Consider the following 24,008-nt stretch of genomic DNA (forward strand, 5'->3'; position numbering starts at 1 on the left):
TATAAAACCCAGAACTACTTGGCATCTCTCTAAGTAACAAATGGATCCAAGGGCTGGAGAGAAGTGTTGTTGGCAGGAAATAGTCTCCAGGGCTATATGCATTGCAGACTGTGCATTTCCCTATAGTGCATAGATCACAGATTACAAAGCTGTGTTCACATGCCTTTTGTACCTAAGGACTACATTTTGCAGGTTTTAGTTTGTTTCATGATCACAATTTCTGGGGGTGAGAGAATAAATATGGATAGTTGAGATAAAGAAAAACTGCAGATTTTGCTTTTGAGATGCAGGGAAGAGGAAAGAGGTGTGAAGAAATATTAAGAGGAACAAGATAGAGAAGATAAAGGTCTTCAGCTTTGGGAAGGCTTCTCTCTCAACTTTCAGGACTTTGGTTTAAAATGAAAACCTGTGTTCTATACAATTTAAAATTGACCTGTAGGTTTGATCCCTCCTTCAGCCTCCGCGTGTTTGAAACTCAAAGCATGCGCCCTTACGCAGCAGAGTACAATGCAAGATTCCTACACTCTAGCTGATTTGTTTTTTTATCCCAAATCGAGTTCTACCAGACTACTGAATTCATAGGTAAGCTAACAAATCTTCCAGCGGAAGGGACCTGAGAAGAGCCTGAGTTAAATTTTAAGTGTCTGGTTTGTCCCAGAGAATCCATTGCTCTGCTTTGTCTCTCCCTTTGAAACATGTAGGCAGCAGATTAACTCAGTGCCACAGAAACTGTCTACAAAACAGAACATTGGCATTTCTTGTCCTGTCAGTTAGTGAAAGTAAATTGACTTCCGAGACTGCTGCTGACTACCTATTGACTATCTCTTGACCCCGGCCCCACCCAGATACCAAAACAACAAACAAGCAAACAAACCCTTACCTGTTTAAAAGATAGGAACAACAAATAAAACTTCGAAATCCTCTTTTCTCAATCCTTACATCCACTAGAATTCAAAAAACCATCCTAGGTTGTAATTTCTGACAAGGGTTACTTGAGAGTGAAAAGGACACTTAATAGTGGATATGACATTAAAGGCACTCAAAACTTTTGATCCCAATCTTTGAGTCATTAACATTGTTTACACCAGTTGTGCTTTCTGAGTAAATGGAACACTTTATTGTTATTTGATTTTAGTTACTCTTATCGCTGCCATTGTGAAGTTTTTGAAATTTTAATTGCTCTATAGCATCTTAGTGGATTCTTTAAAGTCTTGAAAATATTTGGGATCCCGTCCCAGGCATAAAAATAAACTGCTCAAAACCTTTTGTCAAGTTTATGCTCGAAGCTATTGTATCCTTTGGGTTATTTTCAGAGGCACGGTTTTTAGGCATTTCTTTCTAACACTGTTGAATTTCTGAGCCTTAAATATGTCAATGACCATCTGTAGCTCTACTCCAAATATCCTTCCCATTTGGGGTTGTAATACTCATCTCCCACATTCAGGACCTCGGCTAACTCCTCTCAACCCTTTGCCTGGTCTGCGGCAGACTAAATTACAAAGAACAGGCTGAACCTTTGTTTTAACCTGGTCTTTTTTGCCAGAAAATATAGCAACGACAGTAATGCATCTCATGTTTTAGTAACAATGCTTTACCCCAGGGAGCATTAACGTCACTGTGTACCTTAGCAGCTACTTTTCCTTGCATTTTATAATTCCCCTTCTCCACGCCCCGGCCCCGCCCATAGGCAGCATCCCAAAGCCGCCTCGCTGACGTTGGTTAGGGTGGAGACGCTCTCCCTAAAGAGTGTCCAAGCCTTCTCTTCCTTTCATTAGCGGTGTAATCCTGTGTTCCCGCCGGAGCCTGGCACGGAAGTGTAATCTTCCCGCGGGGGCCCTCCTGTAGTCTCGCCTACCTGAGAGCTGAGACTAAATGAAATATAAAATATTCACGATAAGAGGAAACAAAGGATGCTGCCGCCAGGACGGCTACTGTGCCTGAGGCTGGGCTCTGTCTCAATCATCCCAGGGCCTCTCCGTCTGGCCCCACCCTCGCCCCTCCATGGGATCCACAAGTTGAATCGCAGCTCTCCAGGGTGAATTGCCCTGGCCGGGTGCCAGACTCCGTACCGCCGCCCCGTTCCCCCCCTGCTGGGGAGCGCAGAATGACCACCAGGAGGCCAGGAACAAAAAGCTTAAATGTTGCATTTATTAAGGAAATGTTAAATAAGAAAAAAAAAAAAACAAAAAGTCAAAACGGTGTCACGGATGTCAAGAGCACTTTTGTGGCGTAAACCGTGCAGTCACGAGCTACGAGTTCTATTCTGGGTCTTTGTCTCAGGGCCAGCAGGAACGCTAGACACCTCCCAAAAGACCCAGTGGGAAATGCACTAAAAGAAACAACTCACCCCCCTCAAATTCGCAGGCTTCCCCTCCCCCCACCCCTTCTCCCACAATGACAAAACTTTAACCCCTCAGGCAGGCAAACAAGCCACTGGGGCAGAAAAAGACTTATCAAATATTTGTATTCAAGCAAACAAACACAAAACCTCTTAAAACGGCACGTTACAATCAAAGTTATTTATCGCCTCTCCCCTCCAGGGCTGGTGGGGAGCAGGAGAAGAGTGGGAGCAAACCCGGACACGGATTTGTGAGACCCCATGATGTCTGCTGCGTGGCTTTTAACAGGTCACTTTTCCGGTCACAAGGCGATCAGTGCCGCTGGGTCTCTCCCCTGCCCTCCCTCTCCACTTGCCCCCAGAGCTTGGCCCACCTGCGGGTGGAGAAGGGCCTTCGCCCTGTCGTTCTCCCCGCATTCCAAGTAAGTAGCAGCTTCCAAAGTTCTGCGCCCTAATCGCCACCTTCTTGCCACTTTCTGCTGAGTCCAGAAGTCTGGGCGCTCTCCTCCGACTGCCAGGCATGAGGACTTTCAGAGGGCGAGGGAGAAACCGGTCGCTCCTTTCCGAAAGGCCGAAGTCGAGAGAAATAATTGACTCCGACAGGTTTGCTTCGCCCAGTCTCTGACAGTGAGGGGCACAGCTGGGCTGGCAAAGTGGGCAGGCGTGGGAGCGGTTGCCGCGGGGGCGGAGGGCGGGTCAGTAGGGCCCCACGACCACCGCCTCCACCTCCTTAGACGGTCTCCGGTCCTTCACGAGGAAGTTGATCATGCCCTCGGACTTGATGAGCAGATTGCAGCCGAGGAAGAAGATGCCGAAGACCACGGTGAGTGAGAGCACGCACATAACCGCGATCTGCACCACGCGCATTATGTACAGGCTGCGCTCGTCCGGGCCTCCTTCCGCGAAGCCGTCGTCGGTCACCACGGACGCCTGGGTGCAGCAGCGCACCGCTCGCTCCAGCGCCTCGCTGCTGTTAGCCAGGAACAGGCCCGCCACGTCGGTCTGGTTGCCCAGGGCCAGATTCATCGCAGGAGCGGGCGGGCGCCGCGAGCGGCGCGGGTCCGAGGGGTGGGAAGGCGGCGACGCTGGAGGAACAGGTGCCGAGCTGAGCGCTCACTCGCAGACTAGCGCTTGCGAGGGCTCCTCGCTCTGCTTTCGAAAGTCCCTGGGCCGTGGGAGTTTCCCAGGAGCCTCTCCGACGCGCGCAGCAGCTAGGCTCTTCTAAAGCCGTCCGCTCCAGCCCGGGCGGTGCTCGTTCCCGGCGCTCGCTCGACTGGGGGCTGTTGGAACTTGGCGGGGCTGGTCCAGCCCGGCCGTGGGAGGTGCGGGCAGCGGCGGCTGCAGCGGCGGGGCGCCTGCACTGAGCAAACAGCGGCCCCTTCCGGCCGCACCGCCGCTCTGCGCGCTACTCTTGGGCGGTGGAGGAAGCAAAGGGGCGAACCTGGTCTTGCTTTTTATTGCTTTCTTCTTTTGCAAACTCCGAAGGCCAGGCAGAGGTCACCGTACTCTTCTAGCTTGATGGATGATTAAAGAGTTTGTCGGGGGACGGTGCGGTCAGCTGAAAGTTTCAGAGGAACTGGGACACACCAGCTCTGCGTGTCCTTTGCCGGCTGCCCCCCTGACCTCTGGGCTGATGGAAAGTGGCGATGAATCCCAGGTGCCAGATGGTGCCGGCTGAGGCCACCCGCCCACCGCCTGTGCTTCACTCCGTCTCGCCTGCGTTGGATTTCTGGTGGAGTGGAGGTGATCTGAGAATGTTTCTTACAAAGTAATGAATTTGGAAAGACAGAAAGGCATGGAAGAAGGAAGGAAGGAAGGAAGGAAAGAACGAAAAAAGGAAGGGAGGGAGAAAAAAGAGCTCTACACCCAACTTCCTTTACAAAAGCGATTGGGAGACAGAGCAAGGCAGGTTTTATCATGAGGTCTGAGGCCAAGGAAAGGGGGTTAGAGGAAGGAGGAGTTCTTCTGTGGCCTTTGGTTGGAGGTGGTTCCCGGGAGCAGGGTCACCTCTCTGGTAAAGGAGGTGAACAGAATGACCACTTGCTTGTAATTTTAATTGCAGATGAATTTTTGGATGTGCTTCCAGCATTTTGTCCATTGGCAGTAAATCAGTTGTTTAAGGGAATTGCTCATCAACATCCATCACCTAGAACGCTGGCCAAATGCTGGGAGCCCTCCCCATTTACCATAAGCTGATGCATTTCACCTTTAGTCATTTAAACTAAACACAGATGTTTGTATGGGCCTGATTGACGCTTCAGCCATTGTGATTTTGCTGTAGGTTCCAACGAAATTTTATAAACCTGTAGATTAAGTTTCTTAACTCTGAAAGCATACTGCATGTTCCTGCACCCCCTTTTTATTTTCTTTTCCCTCCCTCCTTTTCCCCCATCACTCCCTGCCTTCCTCCCTCTTTCTTTCAGCTGTAACAGCTGGAAACCGGTAACTTGAGCTTTCAATAGAATACATTTACTTTCTATTAAATGTTTTCATCACAAAGAACTGATAAAAATTTGAGATAATGGGTACGCTAATTACTCTGATTTGATCATTCCACAATGTATATGTGTATCAAAATATCACTTTGTACCTCATAAATATGTAAAATTGTTTGTCAATTAAAAATAAAATAAAACTGAAAAGTAGCTGTCTTGCCATTTTCAACTCTGAATTTCATTCTGTTTGCTTGGTAAATCCTCTTATTCCTGTTTCTTAAAATGTTATTTATTCCATCTTCAGTGTTCCTTAAATGTTTTTGCACTGCTTCATGACTATAATAAAATAGAATGAAATGCCTTCTGGTTGAGTTCTCAATTTTTTTATGTTTATTGTATATCAGCTGCAATAAGTTTGATTTTTTAGAATAGCTATTATTATTTTGAGGGGGGTGTTTAACAGCTGAAAACTCAGGCTTGGGCTTCTACCACAATTCACTGGCTGATTGTTCTAGTTTCCCATAATTTAATTAGAACTGAAGACTGCCTCACTCTCAACAATTTCTTCTTTGAACAAATTTATTAATAATTGATCAGTAAGAATTTACTTCAATCTCATCATACAATCAGTCTATCTTAGTTAATGTGGGAAGTCCTTAAGAATAATAAAACATAATGTATACATGGAAAATATTACAACAAACTTAAGGCAATATAACGTAATCCTGAAATGAATGGTAGAGAAAAGTAATAGAAATTTAGAAAAGTAAAAGGTCAGAGAATAGAGGCCCACCTCCAGGGATCAAGTTGTACAGAATTGTGTGTGCAATTGAAGTTAGGCGTAAGCAAATGGAGAGGGACTAGCCCCTTCTTTATGTGACAAAAACCAAGAGTTAGTTTATAGTACATTTGTAAGGTCCAATATGGCAGGATGCTAAAAATGTTAGTTGAATCAATATCAGAATTTGAATATATTTATTGCTATTAAGAGTATTGCTGTTTTAGTCAGGTCAGTGTCAAAATGATCAAACCTTGGAGTCCAGGAGAGGTTTTATATTTAATCAAATCTTTGGGTGGGAAAGCACACTATTAAAAGACATAAAGTAACGCTATGACTTCATTTCTTTTCTCTCAGGTTTAAGGACTAATCAGTCACAAAATTGTTGACAAGGTAATAGGTATTTCCCCCATCAGCTAGTTCAGCTCTCTGGTTTTGTTCAAGACAATCTTGGGATTGTTTCCCTTATTTTCCCTCCACTCTGATTTGGTTTAATAAAATTACTTAGCACATTTAGATGGAAATTAATTATAAACTTAGTCATACAAAAGTCATATTTATTATTCATTCGTTAATTGACTTAATCTGTGTTGCTGGAGAAACCTTTATTTCTCTTTTACAGAATCCCTTTTATTTATCTTTTCCTTTTGTATTTTCAGTGAACAGTTTCCTCTCAGTTTTTCTCCTTTTATTCACGTGTTTCTTAGGAGAATCTTACAAGTGTGAAAAAAGAAATCTTTAAGAAATGTTGACAATGAAAAACTTAATTTCCAGAAAAATGGATGGACATATGGTATGCAGGGAGCATACTGGTAATTCACTTTAAAGCAGAACTTTTTGATACTAAGAAAGACTAACTGCAGTATTTATTTAACTAGGGTCCTCTTCTACTTCATCGGAAATAGGTAGGTGTGATTTTATGAGAGTTAAAGACTCAGTATTTTATAACATACATGTAACACAAGGAGAGAAACACTGCCTACTCTTTCTGGAAAATATATCTTTGGCCTATAATGCATTCTGTAAGGGTATTCCAGGCTGATATGGATGGTTGCTGTAATTTATAGTTTGAATAGCCTTGAAGTAGGACCAGACACTCAATGCCAAAATATTTTTTATTTTCTCTTTTTGTACATTATGAAAATATTAAGCAGATATTTTAAAAAAGGAAATATCAAATGTTGAAAGGTTATTTATTGCTTTGGGGTAAGCTTTTTAAAAAATAAATTACATTATATTACACAATGTAAGTAGGAGTAAGAGTAAGAACTCATACTCAGAAGGCATTCATAATAGTAGATTTCATAGCCAAAACAAAAGAAAAAAGCCAGAAATAAGCAAAATAGGTTATTGAACCACCAAAATAAAAGTCATAAAAGCTAAATACCTAAGCTCATATATTTCACCCTTAGATTATCCCTCCCCATATTCTTTCTCAGAACCTACGCACTTTCATTTTTCGCAGTTTTAACTCCTTTGTTTTTCTTAATGACAGGGTATCAGTATCAACATGTGGGCTGAAAAGGAGGAAATGGCTAGGGGTAGGTGCTTTTACAACCACAAAGAGTAACAACAGAAGGAAAAAACAGAATGTTGAACAGCATACACAGATTTTCTAAGAGCATTAAGTAACAGTTTGGAGACATTTAATACAGAGACAAGCAGTCTAAATGGCAAGTAGACTACATAAAGGCATGGCTTTCAATCCTGTTGTCTTTACTTACAACCATGTAATCTTGGGCAAGATTTTTGATTTTGTTTTTGTTTTTTTGAGATGGAGTCTCGCTCTGTTGCCCAGGCTGGTGTGTAGTGGTGCGATCACGGCTCATTGCAACCTCCGCCTCCCAGGTTCAAGCGATTCTCCTGCCTCAGCCTCCTGAGGAGCTGGGCTTACAGGCAGGCACCACCACACCTGAGGAATTTTTTGTATTTTTAGTAGAGAAGGGTTTCACCATGTTGGCCAGGCTTGTCTCAAAACCCTAACTTCAGGTGATCAGCCTGCCTTGGCCTCCCGAAGTGCTAGGATTACAGGCGTAGCCACCGTGCCCAGCTTTTTGTTTTGTTTTGTTTTTTAAACCTCTATGTACCTCATTTACTTATCTATTAAATGGGGATAATACTTTACAGAATTTTGAAAGGATTGAGCTAGTCTATGGAAACAACTGGAAAACAGTACCTAACACATAGCAAGATCTCAAATAAAGATATATTGCAATAGTTCCTGAGGTGGACATCAATATGCATAAGTCATTAAATGAAAAAAGACATTAAATTTTATTCAATGGTTTTCTTCTAAGAAGTCTGGAAAGTGAGTGAAACATTTTGGAAAGATTTCCATATAAAATGGTTGACCTTGGTGAGTAAAAAATGCTAAGGATAGGGAGAAACTGGAACCCTTGTGCATTGCTGGTAGGCATGTAAAATGGTACGGCCATGATGAAAAACATTATGGTGGTTCCTCAAAAAATTAAACAAAATTACCACATAATCCAGCAATTCCACTTCTAGGTATATACCCCTCAACATTGAAATCATGTACTTAAAGAGGTATATGTATACTAATGTTCATAACAGCATTGTTCACAATGGCCAAAAGGTGGAGGCAACCCAAATGTCCATCAACAAATGAAGTGATAAACAAAATGTGGTATTTACGTAAATGGAATATTTTTCAGCCTTAAAGAGGAATAAAATTCTTTTTTCTTTTTTCTTTCTTTCTTTTTTTTTTTTGATACGGAGTTTTACTCTTGTTGCCTAGCCTGGAGTGCGATGGTACAATCTTGGCTCACCGCAACCTCCGCCTCCAGGGTTCAAGCAATTCTCCTGCCTCTGCTTCCTGAGTAGCTGGGATTACAGGCATGAGCCACCATGCCCAGCTAATTTCGTATTTTTAATAGAGACGGGGTTTCTCCATATTGGTCAGGCTGGTCTCGAACTCCCTACCTCAGGTGATCCACCTGCCTTGACCTTGCAAAGAGCTGGGATTATAAGCGTGAGCCACCACGCCCAGCCTTGAAATTCTTATAGATGTTACAACATGTGTGAATCTTGAAGACATTATGCTAAATGAAATATGCCAGATAAAAAAGAATCATATAGTATGATTTCACTTTTAAATGAGGTACCTAGACTAGCCAAATTCAGAAAGCAGCATGATAGTTACTAGAGGTTGGGTAGTAATAGCAGTTATGGGTACTGAGTTTCAGTCTGGAATGATGAAGAATTTCTGGAGATGGATAGGGTGATGGTTGCCCAAAAATATGAATCTACTTAATGCTGCTGAATTGTACGTACAAAAATTGTTAAAATAGTAAGTTTTATGTTTTATGTACTTTACCACAGTAAAATATTCTAAATATTTTAAACTCGATTTGACATAAATATTTATATTTTTGAAAATACAGAACACTAAGAAAATAATCCCCCCAAATTTATTACTCTCATAGCTCAAAGATACTCACCCTAGTAATGTAAACTATTTTTTTCCTTTTTACTATACTTATTTGAACATAGCCATGACTATGTAGTAAATACAATTTTATACTTTGCTTTTCCTTCTTAATACTACATATGCCCATGGCATTAAAAACTTATATACACATTTTAATGAGTATAGTATTCCATTATATGAACATACTATAATTTATTTATTAAACCATAACTGAGCAGTTATATCGATCTCAAATATTGTTATTGAATTAATTATGCACAAAGAACATTTTTACTTATAATGTTTCCTATATTTAAATTACACTTTTAGGATGAATTTACAAAATTGAAATTTTTAGTAAAAACTATTGTTTTTACAAAAAGCAAAAAGCAACCAAATTGTTTGCCAAAAAAGGTGTTACCAATTTTTACTCCTATTTGTAAAGCATGCAAATACCCATTTTATCATAATCTTTAGAGCATTAGTTCTCAACTTTGGCTACATGTTAAAATCACCTAAAGATGCTTTAAAATTTTTAATACCCAAACCAAACCCACAATGATTAAATCAGAATTTCTGGAGGTAGGGCCCAAATGTCAGCATTTCTTAAAATTTTCCAAATGCTTCAACAGTCTCGCCTGATTGAAAACCATTGTTTAATGTTTTCCAAGCTTGCCTTAAGATCAACTAGGTTGGGAATGGGGGTAACTGGTTTCTGTCTCCTATTGCCAGTCAATTGAATTTGAGTTCTGCACACTTGCTTCCTGGGTCCATCTACTGAGATTTTGCTTTGGTGGGTTTGAGGGGATTCCTATAAATTTGTGTTTTTATGCATAACCCCAGAAAGACTGATCTTGAACACCAAGAATTATGATTTTTAATGTTATGGTTGCAAGTTTGACAGGGAAAAGGTGCTACCTTGTTTGAAGTTAGGTATTATTATTGTAGTGGACAAATTTTCTATAAATTTCTCATAGGATTGTATATCCTGCTTTGTAAACTTTATGTTCAGGTTCTTTGTCTTTCTCAATTGATATTTTATCTTTCATATTGATTTATAATGTCTTCTTTTATCACATATATTAACCCTTTTGTATGACATATTTGTAAATTGATTTCTAGCTCATTTGCCTTTTAAATTATGCTGTATTCTTCTTGGACATAAGGAATTTTCTTACATATGTAGATAATTTTCATCCGTGATTTCTTTCATTGCTTTTAAACTTAGAAAGTTCACTCTCATCCAGAATTTAATTATTATGTACACATTTTCTTTTTATTAAAAATATTTTTTGGTATTTGCATTTGCTTTACATTTAACACAATGGAATATCTGAAAGGTATTTATGTGTAAGATAGGTTTGCCGCCACCCAAACAGTCCATCAACAGGTAAATAATAATGCTGACACAATTTTTGAATTCAGAACTTAAATGAAGGATTTCAGGTATCTTTTTCTTTACAATAGAAAATATATTGCTGGGCCAGGCACAGTGACTGACTCCTCTAATCTCAGCACTTTGGGAGGCAAAGGCAGGAGGATTGCTTGAGCTCAGGAGTCCCAGACCAGCAACATAGCAAGACCCCATCTCTACAAAAAAATAAGAAAGCTTTAACTGGGCATGGTGGTGCATGCCTGTAGTCCCAGCTACTTGGGAGGCTGGGATATGAGGATTGCTTGAGCCCAGGAGGTTGAGACTGCAGTGAGCTGTGATCGTGCCACTGCACTCCAGCCTGCACGACAGAGCAAGACCCTGTCTTAAAAAACAAACAAAAAAGAAAATACATCACCTTCCTTTTGTTTTTTTGTTTGTTTTTTTCTCCAAGAATATTGTTCTGTCGCCCCGAGCTGGAGTGCAACGTTATAATCTAGGCTCACTGCAACCTCTACTTCCTGGGTTCCAGCAATTCTCCTGCCTCAGCCTCCTGAGTAGCTGGGATTACAGGCATGTGCCACCATGCCCAGCTAATTTTTGCATTTTTAGTAAAGACGGGGTTTCATCATGTTGGCCAAGCTGGTCTCAAACTCCTGACCTTGTGATCCACCTGCCTCAGCCTCCCAAAGTGCTAGATTGCAGGCATCAGCCACCATGCCCCGCCTCACTTTCCTTTAAATGAAATTTGTAAACTTTAAGCTTCTAAAATGTAGAGACTGTGTCTGTCCATTTTATCTTTTGATTTTAGTATTTATATTCTTATGGCACTCAAAATTATTATGTCATAAGGGTAGATCAGAGGAAAAATAACTGAGGTAGCGGGAACAGCAGTAAAAATTAAACCAAGCACATGCCTTTTCATCTTTTATTTAAATACATTCCCTCTATCTCTTACCTGTGACATCTGATGACAGTGGACTTCTTTCTATGGGAGGAGAGTGAAGACTGTCCTTTTGTTACCCAGTTGACCGCACTGAGTCAGGGCTTTCTTTACATGCCAGGCACGTGAAGTAATGTTGTGAGTAGTAGCCACAGTGCTCTCTCATCTGTTAATACCTCTTTAATGTCGTTGAAATAATGGGCCAAGGAAAGCATGTAATAACTCACCCTAAGCTTGATTTAAAAATTCTGACCACTGAGCATGCAGTTTTCCGAATGATACATCATAGACCTACAGCATCCTATTTTTAGATGTGCAGCATACAATTTTTGCCTCTACAGAATTTTTGTCATTATTTCACTCTGATTTTCTGCATACTGTTTGAAGTCTGCATGATTTAGACTTCAGAGTGGAAAAATCACTGGACTGCTTATAATCTTCCATGTCACTGACGTATCCCTTCACATCCTAAGAAAAAAGAGTTGCACCAGCTTCAATATGGGGAAAAACAGGTGGCTGCAAGGAGGCACAAAAGTTGCAATTGCTCCAGTTTATCCGATTCAGCTCGATTAATCAGAGGCGGGATTATATCTATTTCCACAGGGCAAGTTTGTGTTATTTTACGCCAATATTTATTTTAAAAATGTGAAGGAGAAATCATCCCAGAAGCAAAGGAGGAAAACAAAATCTCTTCAATAGCATGTTCAATTTAGACTTGTAGATTTGCAGTCATGAAGATTTACAACTTCTGCAAATGTATAGACACAAAGGAGAGAAACTATGAAGGTCACCTATTTTCAGATAACAAGCAGGGGTAGCAGCGTTTCTGTGCGTATACACTGACCATAGTGACAACAATAGTCCAACATTTACTGTATGCACACCTGTGATTCTGCAGTTGACAAATACTAAAAGTCAATGTGATGGATGTCGTTGGGCAAGTCGCCTACCAACATCACTCTGCTCAATTTCCTTATCTGCCAACCATTTCTCTTTTCCCTGCAATATTTTTATGGCAATTAATTAGTGTATTTATCCAGGAAACATTTACAGAGCATCTTATGTGTATAACATTCTCTAGGAGTATAGATCTAAGGGACACAGTCTCTGCCTGCCAGAAATTAGGGAAACAGACCAGCAAAAAAGCAATTATTGTAGCCTGTGATAAATTCTATGGGAAATATATGAAAAGCATCTAATCCAGACTGGGGCACTGGGACAGTGGTAGTGAGGACATGATATATGCGCTGAGTCATGAAGGATAAATAGGAGAGCAGCTAACCAGGCGAAGCATGCCAAATGCACCAAAGCATGAGAGAACATGCATTTTACTTTTGTGTGTGCAAGTAGTTCTATATTTTTGGAGTATTGACTATTACAAGTTTGGGAACAATCAAGGAATTTGACGGGTCCAGATCATGACGGCTTTTTTTTTTTTTTTTTTTTTTTTTTTTGGCATCTTAAAGAATTTGGATTTCCACTTGCAAGCCATGGGGAGACATTGAAGGGTTTTAAGCAGCAGACTAAAAAAGTCAGATTTGCATTTTAAAAAGAACCTCTGCAGGAAGTCCAAAGGAATATTAAAGTAAATGAAACTTCTGGGAACAGTATAAAGTCTTATACATTACATGTTAAATAAATCATACCACAAGTGCCTGGTAGCCAAAGGAAGGAGGTGGGTTCTCATTTCTAGAAACTCATTTTGTAATTCACTGACAATAGCATCCAGGACATGAATATCCTTCTTTTAGTTTCAGTTTCTTCAGTTGTGCTGGACACCTTCAAAGAGGACATTGTCACCATAGCAAACCTGATTGAAATGCCCAGAGAAGGCACTTCCACCTGGTGAGCCTCAGTTCTTTCTCTGTGAAGAAGGCTCTTCTTGTAGTCTGTCTCCGCATTCAGCATGTCACATTCATACACACTGAGCAGTGATACTCAGTCCTTGCTAGGGTGTTCTTTTAGAAACTATTTTTTTCCTCAGCCACCTAGAGCTATAGTATACTGCTCCACATGGAGGTTTTGTGATGCTTAACAAACAATTATTTTTCAGGTTGCTGAGTGACCCACTTCAACCTTAATAGTCACCAACCACCTCTATGTCCTACCCAAATAATGATGTTTTTGGTGGGTCTTGAATCCAGCTGCTAGTCTGACTGCATTCCACAACATCAGTGCTGGAGAGACTGCCTTGAATTTAATCTCTATGGAGCTGGTGTGGTGACACTGCTGAGTCCAAATTCTGTAAGATGCATCTGTGATACACCCAGAGCTATTTCCAGTATTAGAAGACTCAGACAATTGAAAACGCTAAGAAAAAAATAATGGAGCCTGCTATGGTTTGACTGCGTCCCCTCCAAAATTCAGGTGTTGCTAATGTGATAAAATTAAGAGGTGAGGCCTTTGATGAAGCCATAAGTGCTCCTCCCTTACTGCTGGGATTAGGTGCCTCTGTAAAGGCACCAGACGAAGGGAGTATGTCCTCTCCTGCCGTTCTGCCTTCTGCTATGTGAGGACAGAGCAAGCATATTGATCTTGGACTTCCTGGCCTTCAGAACTGTGATAAATAAATTTCATTACTTTAAGTGAAACAACTGAGAGACAGAAAGTCAAATACTGCATGTTCTCACTTATAAGTGGGAAGTAAATAGTGTGTACACATGGACATAGGGAGTGGAATAATAGACATCGGAGACCAGAAGGATGGGAGAGTTGCAGGGGTTGAGGGGTGAGAAATTACCTATTAAATAAAGCGTACACTATTTAAGTGATGGCTACACTAAAAGCCCAGACTTCACAACTACACAACATATCCATGTAATAAAACTGCACATATACTTCCTGAATCTATAAAAACAATAATACAAATAAAATGAAAGGCACATGTAAGCTTGCTTTCTCTTTTAAAAAATAAATTTTTGTTCTTTATATATTACCCAGTCTGTGGTATTTCATTACAGTAGCACAAAAGAGACTAAGAGCCTTGTTCTACCTTTTCAATAATTGACTCTTAAATGTTAAACATCTCTTGATGTTCCTGGTGGTACAAAGATTGTTTGGATAGCACTCAGACATTTAAAGAAAAAGAAGACAGTTGGTGGGGCATGTTGATTGTTCCTAATGCAAGGTTATATTTCACTGTTGCAGTGTATCCAAGGTTATATTTCATTGTTGTAGTCAGTAATTACTAAATACGAGTGGAATTACTAATTCCCAACCTGTGTTTTGATTAATACAAGATAGGGCAAAATCAAGGCAACCCACCATTTTGGAGAAGGACTTTAAGGGCATGATAGGTAAGATCAGGTGTATACAAATGGTTCCTAGGACCCGTTGGTTCTCAAACCAGATATTTAAGAGTAAATAAATTGTGTTTGTAATACCATGCCAAAACTGTTGCAAAGTAAAATTTCTTAGCATGCATAGTTAGGTTATGTCACTCAAAAGAGGAAGCTTCACTGAGGTGGCAGGATTATTAGAGCGCAGGAGTTTGAAGCTACAGTGAGATATAATCACACCCCTGCACTCCAGCCTGGGCAAAGCAAGGCCCCGCTAAACACACACACACACATACACACACACACACACACACACACACACACAATACAAAACAGGGGCAGCTTCCGCAAAGCAACATTCAATGTTGCTGATCCAAAGCAAGTGAGCTTGCCAATGTGTTTCCTATTCTGTCTAGAAGATGAAGTGTCCTGGCACGTGGAATTCATTTGTTCAGTTCTTGTGACAGGAATATCTCTGTTAAGATGGCTCCTTTGGATGATATTCTAATGGTATTAAAAGTTATCTATGTTTTCCATTAACTTACTGAAAATTTTTTTTAAAACTTTAATGTTTTGGATTATTCATAGATAAAATAAATATAGACAATATTTTTAAAAAAATGATTGGTATTTTTGCCTGTTTAAGAAATGTTTAGTCATTTGCATGGATAAAAGACAAATATTTTATTTATTTATTATTTATGAATTTATTTCGAGACAGAGTCCTGCTCTGTCACCCAGGCTAGAGCGCAGTAGCACAGTCTTAGCTCACTGCAACCTCTACTTCCCAGGCTAAGCGATTCTCATGTCTCAGCCTCCTAAGTGGCTGGGGATTACAGGCATGCACTGCCACTCCTGGGTAATTTTTGTATTTTTAATAGACAAGGGGTTTCACTACGTAATACATTTTGCAAATGTTACTTCAACCTCAACCTTCAAGGACAATACCAAAACAAACCACAAATCAGCTTCATTTATGAGTAAATACAAAATTGGCTGAGCACAGTGGCTCACACCTGTAATCCCAGCACTTTGGGAGGCACAGGCAGTCAGATCAAACAAGGTCAGAAGTTCAAGACCAGCCTGGCCAATATGGTGAAACCCCATCTCTACTGAAGATACAAAAATTAGCCAGGTGTGGTGGTGGGTGCCTGCAATCCCAGTTATTTGGGAGGCAGAGGCAGGAGAATCACTTGAACTCAGGACCTGGAGGTTGCAATGAGCCAAGATTGTGCCACTGCACTACAGTCTGGGTGACAGAGCCAGGCTCTGTCTCAAAAAAAAAAAAAAAAAAAGAAAAGAAAAAATTATAAAGGAATATGTATTAACTCAACCCAATAGTATCAATATAATTTTATACCACAACTATGATTTATTTTAGGAATTAGTAGATGATTTAATACTATAAATCTATTAATATGGGACATTAATTTGATGTAATATGTGAACATAATTTATCTAATTAGAATATTAAATGAAAAAAGCAAAATCATTCAAAAAAACAATAATTTTTTTTTTTTTTTTTTTTTTTTTTTTTTTGAGACGGAGTCTCGCTCTGTCGCCCAGGCTGGAGTGCAGTGGCCGAATCTCAGCTCACTGCAAGCTCCGTCTCCCGGGTTTACGCCATTCTCCTGCCTCAGCCTCCGGAGTAGCTGGGACTACAGCCGCCCGCCACCTCGCCCGGCTAGTTTTTTGTATTTTTTAGTAGAGACGGGGTTTCACCATGTTAGCCAGGATGGTCTCGATCTTCTGACCTCGTGATCCGCCCGTCTCGGCCTCCCAAAGTGCTGGGATTACAGGCTTGAGCCACCGCGCCCGGCCAATAATTATTATTTAACTTAGTAGTAACAGATTATAGTATGTTAGAAATAAATCACTTCACAATCGAATAAAAATTTAACAGATATACAATAAATATAAGAAAAAATGTGAAGCTTCACAAAGGCAAAGTTTGAAACTTTACTAAGAAACATAAAAGAAGATTTGAGCTAATAATATACCACATTCCTGGATAAAATACTTAATAGTAAAGACAGTAATTAGATTTATAACTACAATGTGATTTCAGTCAAAAATCCTAAAGGGCTTTGATACTTAGGAAAATAACTGAAATCATTTAGAAAGGGAGATAGTGAGCACAGACTTTCCCTGTGAGAATGAGAACAGTATGGTACCAATGAAGGAAAAGCCATGCCAGAAGATCATATCTGAACACTCAGAAACGCACCCAAACCATATGATCTTCATTTATTTATTTATTTTCTTCAGATGCAGTCTTGCTCTGTTGCCCAGGCTAGAGTGCAGTGGTGCGATCTTGGCTCACTGCAACCTCCACCTCCCAGGTTCAAGTGATTCTCTCGCCTCAGCCTCCCCGGTAGCCAGGATTACAGGTGCCCGCCACCATGCCCAGCTACTTTTTGTATTTTTAGTAGAGACGGGGTTTCACCATTGGCCAGGCTGGACTTGAACTCCTGCCTCAAGTGATCTGCCTGCCTCAGCCTCCCAAAGAGCTGTGATTACAGGTGTGTGCTACCATGCCTGGCTGTATTATCTGTATTTCTATATGAAGCATTTTAAATCAAAGGAAGCATTTTGTTATATAGAGAGGGCCAAGGAAACTGGTTGTTTATAAAATACTAAAATTACAATTCCATTAAAAAAATTAATGTAAAAGTGACTAAAAGGGCAAACTACACATAAAGGAGGAAACATAAGCAAAATACTAGGAGTTCAGAGGATTCTGGCAGAATGATGGTAGTGGGTGGTAGAATCGTTTATGAGTCTTCTCAAATCCTACCATTCAAACACATAGGGAAATTAGGATATGAAAGTCTAACTTGAAGACAGCATCTGCAACAAATGGAGGTGACAAGACATCCTCATTAACCCTAAAGTATGAGTGAGTAAGGACAAACCACCAACAGCTACAAGACCAGTGTGGTATCAGCATCTGCAAAGGAGGAAGCAGAACACAGCAACAGTGTATCTGACAGACATCAGAACACCTGATTAACTAAAAGTTACTAACCCAAAGTTTAGCAAAGCAATTGAAGAACATTAGCTACAACTTTAGGGGTGTTGCTTTGCACAATTCATAACAGGTGAGTGCAAGTGGTCGACATAAAATACTAAAGAAGCTAGCAAAGGTGAGACATAAACTCTCAGCATTAACCAGCCACATTTCCTTTCAAAGTCCCACACTGCTGGGAATAGAAAACAATTTCAGCATAACAAAAACAAGAGAGGAAAAATGAAATAATGTTCACATAAAAGTGCAGATAGGAACAGAGCTAGAAAAACTAAAAATAAGCTGCAATAATCTTGACCCAATTGATATTTATGGAATGCTACCCTCAGCGATTGTAGAATATGTATTTTCAGCATGTGTGATACATTCACCAATATAATACATGTGTTGGGTTCTAAAATTAGTTTTACTAATTCCAAAAGTATTGAAATTGAAATAGAGTATATTGTCTGATCATGACATAGTTAAATTAGTATTCATTTACAACACAACTCTGGGAAAACCTCAATATTTAGAAATTTAACAAACAATTTCTAAATAATTCATGCGTCAAAGGGAAAAAAATAAAATTAAATGTTCAAACTGAACAATAATGTGAAAACAATATATTAAAATGTGTGGGGCATAGCAAAAGTGGTGTTTAGGAAGACACTCAAAGCTTTAAATGTTACAAAAGAAGGACCTAAAATGAAGAGCTAAGGTACCACCAGAAGAAGCTGAGAAAAAAAGAGCAAAGTAAATAGAAGACAGAAATAATAAAGCTGAGAGCAGAAAGTAATGAAATAGAAAGCAGACAAACAATAGAAAAAATTAATGCAGATACCTGGTTCTTTGAAGATATCAACAAAATTGATAAACACCAAGTAAATGTGATCACTGTTTCACAGAGAGAGAGAAAAGGAGGGAGAAAGAAAAAATTGCTAATATTAGAAATGAAAGGTCTTACAAATATTAATGGAAAATAATACAATATTGTCAACAACCTTTATTTAAAAAATTCTACAACTGTAATGAAATGGATAAATTTATTGACAAATGTAACATAAAAATGTGAAAATAAAAATTTATTTAAAATAATTTTCTTTTAAATCAAAAAACCTTCTTACTCAGAAATTTTCACATGATTTCACTGGTTAATTCTGTCACAATTTAAAGAGGAAATAAGACCAATCTTACACAGCATTTTTCAGAAAAATAGAACAATAATAATGAGGGAACATTCTCCAATTCATTATATAAGACCACACAATCCTAATAGAAAACCTGACAAAGATACTACAAAAATAAAATCATTACAGATGAATATTCTTATGCATATAGATATTAAAATCCTTAATAAAATATTAGCTCATCAAAGCCAACAATGTATGAAAAGGAAAATACATTAGACCAAGTAAGGTTTATCCCAATAATGCAAGCTTAGATTTAACACCAAGAAAAAAAAAAAAATCATAGTAGTTTGCTCTATTAGTTCATTTTTGCATAACTATAGAGGAATACCTGACAGTAGGTAATTTGTTTAAAAATGAAGTATAATTGGCTCACAGTTCTATGGGCTATACAAGCATGGCTCCAGCATCTGCTTTTTATAAGGTCAGAGGATAGGGTGTTCATATAAAAACAACAAATACATTTTTGTGTAATAGCAACAAATAACACTTAGGAATAATTTTAGCAAAAAAATGAATAAGACTTCTTCACTTACAACTATTGAACATCACTGAGAAAAATTTAAAAGGCCTATGTAACTAAAAAGATATACCATATTTACATATTTCCTTTCTTAGTATTGTTAAAAATATAATTTTTCCCAATTGTGTATGTATGTATTTTTCCCAACTCAATTCCAATCCAAATTTTCCACAGACTTAAAGTATAAATTTATCAGATGACTCAAAAATGTATGTAGAAATCAAAATGACCTAGAATCCTGAGGGCAATTTAGAGAGAAAATTAATTTGGTGTCATGCACTATTTTAAATGTGGTTTGGCAACAAAAGGATAGACATAAGGGTCAATATAACAGAATAGAGGGTTCAGAAATAAACTTATACATATATGACCAATTGATTTTCAATAAGTACCCCAAAACAATCCAATGGGGAAAGGAACATTTTTTTAAATGTTGCTAGGATAACTGGATAAATATACGAGGAAAAGTGAACATTTACCCTTAACTCATACAGTGCTAAAAAACTAACAAGAAATGGATTATTAATATAAATGTTAAAAAGTAAAATTATAATATTTCAACAAGGAAACAGAAGAGAAACCTTTGTGACCTTAATGTAGGCAAAGGTTTCTATGAAAGGAAAGTATAAGTCATTCAAGAAAAAATGGTAACTTAGATTTCATCAAAATTTAACAACTTTGCACTTTGAAAGAAAACTTTAGCAAAAGAAGTAAGCCACATTATAGGAGAAAATATACATATCAAGAATATATATAATGCTCTTATTAGTCTATAAGAAGGCCAGAAACCTAATAAAAATGAACAAACTATTTGAATAGATACTTCTTAAGAAAGATGTACAAATGACCAGTAAGTACAATGGAGAAGATTCACAGTATCTCAGTTGGGAAAATGCATTTAAAATCAGAATGAGATAATACGACATAGACTAGTTAATCTTGCCTTCTGAAAATAGACATGATTTTACTTCTTTTTCTTGATTACTTTGCCTTTCTTTTCTTCTCCCTTTTATTACAATGACTAAAATGAAAAAGAATATACTAAGTGTTAGTGAAGATGTGGAACAACTAGAATTCTCATACATCACTGGTAGGGCTATACAATGGTACAATCCTTTAGAAATCTGTTTGGCAGTTCTTAAAATGTTAGACATGCACCTACTATAAGCACACGCCAGCCTGGGCAACAGAAAGAGACTCTGTCTCAAAACAAACAAACAAACAAAAACAACAGCAAAAAAAGAAAAAGATTAATTTATTTCACTCCTTGGCATTTACCCAAGAGAATAAAAACATTTGTCCACAGAAAAATGTATCCAAGAATACCAGTATAATAGTAGTAACTTACATCACAGGAGCCCAAATCTGGAAACAACCATAATTCCAATAAAGACATGAATAAATAAACACATTTTGTTTCATGCATGCATGCATGCAAAAAAAAAAAAAAAAAAAACAAAAAAAAAAAAAAAACAAAACAAACGAACAAAAACCAAAGGAACCTACTGATGCGAACAACATATTGGATGGATCTCAAAATGCTGATTGAAAAAATTCATACAGAAAAGAGAACATACTATTTTGTTTTGTCGATATAAAATTCTAGAGAATGCAAACTACTAATCTATCATGTCAAAACACAGAACAATGGTTTCTAGGACAGTGGGGAGGGAATCATGGAATGCAAACAGGGCACCAGGACACTTTTGTTTTGGGTCTTGTTTGTGATGGCTGTTTTCTGTGTAATATACATTCGTCAAAACTCACTTGAGAGGAGTAATGAATGACCTTCCATTGAGGGAAAAGTTAACCTGAGGTAACCTTACAGGAAAGGAGCCGGGAGCATAAATATCCAGACCTCACTCTTCTTGGGCTTGTTAGTGTCTTGGCAGGCAGAGTTCCTACTGGCTGAATTGACAGGAAACCAAAGGTTATAGCCCTGTTGATGGTGTCCAAACAAATCAATCTCTAGCAGCAGCATGAAGAGTGAGGAAGGACAGAGTGGAACCAAAGAAGGAAGCGATGCAGCACTGATCATTTGCCAGTGTTCAGATTATATTTTAGGGTTTGACTTTCTCCAAGCCTCATTAATAAATGTTATTGCAATGTGTTCTTCATAGCTTTGTTCCATTTTCTTTAGCTCAACAAGTTCACATAAACCATGGTTTATCCTAATAGAATGCTTTCTGGACCTTTTCTTTTTAAGGAATCCCTAATGGCAGAGGGAGATGAATACTTAACTCTTAGGAAATCTGGGAGCTTGAAATTTACTGTGTACACCAAATTTCTTCAAAGTTTCTTTTTCTTTGTTTCAGTTAAATAATTGATGTGAGTTTTGAATTGCACTGCATAGAACATTTGTTTGCTGTTACATTGAAGTTACTTACAAAAAGGAAAAATCAAACTAAAAAATGTCCTGACTTTGTAAAATAGTTTTTTTTCAGATCAATTTCCAGTAATTGGGTAAAAATAAGATCACAGATTTTTTTCTAATCTATACAATATTAACGGCCATAAATATTAAATCTTCATATTCCAAGTATCCACTGTCATTTCTTCTACTGCTTTTCATTAAACCTGTTCAGTGGGAAACCACTGTTTCTTAAGAATGTATCTCTTGGCTGGACACAGTGGCTCAAGCCTATAATCCCAGAATTTTGGGAGTCCAAGGTGGGTGCATCATCTGAGGTCAGGGGTTCGAGACCGGCCTAGCCAACATAGTGAAAACCCATCTTTACTAAAAATGCAAAAAAATAAAAAAATAAAATAATAACTGGGTGTAGTGGTGCATGCCTGTAGTCCCAGCTACTTAGGAGGATGAGGCAGAAGATTCGCTTGAACCCTGGAGGCGGAGGTTATAGTGAACCGAGATTACGCCACTGCACTCCAGCCTGGGTGACAGAGCAAGACTCTGTTTAAAAAAAAAAAAAAAATGTATCTCTCAGTAAGACATAATAGGTACTGCATTCCTCTTTGAGATGAAATCCACATTCAAATAGCAGACACTAAGAAATTCTGCAATTAAAACATGCCTATTGGCTTTTTAATAGCCAAATTTTTTTCAGACTTATTTGACTGTGGAATTATTTTCCACTAACCACCTATTTACATCTCACAGAGCACTAAATATAGTTGATAAATGTTGCTCGAACCTAAGGAAGCACAAATCATAAACTACCTGAAGTATATAAGTTTTTTCTTATCTTTTTTTTTGAATTACACTTTAAGTTCTAGGGTACATGTGCACAATGTGCAGGTTATATAAGGTTTTTCAAATGAAGATTAGCTGTTTGTTTTGGGGCTGGTGTCTGTTGCCTAATTCCTTTGTGAGCCTCTTCTCTATGTTCCCACAGTTCTTTGTGTCCTTCATATTTTGTGTCTCCTGCTGCTTATTGGTGCTTGACACACAGAAAGCATTCCATAACGATTGATTTTGGAACACATTAAGTTCATTAGCTAATTTTTATTTTCTTTACGTTTCTCCCAGAATTTTTTTTTTTTTTTTTTTTTTGAGACAGAGTTTCGCTTTGTCTCCTAGGCTGGAGTGTAGTGGCACTATCTCGGCTCACGCAACCTCCGCCTCCTGGGTTCAAGCAATTCTCCTACCTCAGCCTCTCGAGTAGCTGAGATTGCAGGCACCCACCACCATGCCCAGCTAATTTCTGTGTTTATAGTAGAGACAGGGTTTCATCATGTTGGTCAGGCTGGTCTTGAACACCTGACATCAGCCGATCCGCCTGCCTCGGCCTCCCAAAGTGCTGGGATTACAGGTGTGAGCCACTGCACCTGGCCATGTTTCTTCCAGCATCTTTTAGATTAGGGACTATCTGTTTACTCATCAATGCAAACATATTCAGAATTTGGAAAAGAAAGAGTCAATAAAAAGAAAAATGATAATGTTCCTTTGTAGGTTAATGTATAGAATTGCTGTGAGAGTTCAGAAGAATTCATTTTTATCACTACAATGGCCAGATACAAGTAGACCTGCCACTGTCGGGAAATGTGCCTGGAGATTATTTTGCACTCTTACTGATCTTGCCTATAAGGAGAGTAAAGCAATAGATCAAGTTACAGCCAATACTTCAGGTTATGCAGTGACATCTAGCGTGTGTAGGAAACAGTATTTTGGAATCACATGGTCACCTGACTCTTAAAAGATACAACCTTTTAAAACATATCTTTCAAACCTTTTGTCTTAAAATTGTAAAGCAAAGATAGTGTCATGGGATCCTTGGGGTGTCACTTCGCCAGCTGGAAACCTCTGTGGCTGGTGGCACCTTCTGCTGAGTATATCTTGTGCCCACTGAGCTTGTTCCACCCTCGAAACCTGGCAGGCTGTGCTTGGCTAACGCTACTGGCCCAGATCCTATACTTGCCAAGGGCGAGCCAGGCGCAGAGCAGCTAGGGGTATGGAGGCGAGTAAGCACGGGGTCCAGCCACTTTGCACAGCCAGGCATGCTGGCTGCTGTGGTGGGGCCGGCAGCTACAGGTGCCAGTACAGGTGCCACCTCCGTGTGAGGCTGTGGCTGGACCAGATGTACCATGTGTGACTTCCTCTGCGGGCACCCACATCTGGACAGAGGGAATGCAGTGGTGTCCAGAAGTTTGGAGATGCCAGGAACTGCAGAGTTCCAAAGAGGTTGTCACAGCCCTGGCTCGGGGAGACCCCAGGTCTGGACTTCCTAAAGGGCCACAGCTCTTCTCTCCTTCTCAT

General features: G+C 39.2%; 1 protein-coding gene across 1 annotated transcript; it reads right to left on the reverse strand.

Annotated features, from left to right (window-relative positions):
* Positions 1–2,128: 2,128 nt before the first annotated feature.
* On the reverse strand, positions 2,129–3,601 carry RPRM (reprimo, TP53 dependent G2 arrest mediator homolog). Its single transcript, XM_023217532.1, has one exon. The coding sequence runs from the start codon at positions 3,362–3,364 to the stop codon at positions 3,035–3,037; it is 330 nt and encodes a 109-aa protein (XP_023073300.1). The 5' UTR covers positions 3,365–3,601; the 3' UTR covers positions 2,129–3,034.
* Positions 3,602–24,008: the final 20,407 nt, after the last annotated feature.

This window comes from Piliocolobus tephrosceles, chromosome 11, assembly GCF_002776525.5.
Source record: "Piliocolobus tephrosceles isolate RC106 chromosome 11, ASM277652v3, whole genome shotgun sequence".
NCBI classification, from domain to species: Eukaryota; Metazoa; Chordata; class Mammalia; order Primates; family Cercopithecidae; genus Piliocolobus; species Piliocolobus tephrosceles.

Excerpts from the sequence above, each read along its gene's own strand:
- RPRM (XM_023217532.1), bottom strand. The coding sequence starts at position 3,364 with ATGAATCTGGCCCTGGGCAACCAGACCGACGTGGCGGGCCTGTTCCTG.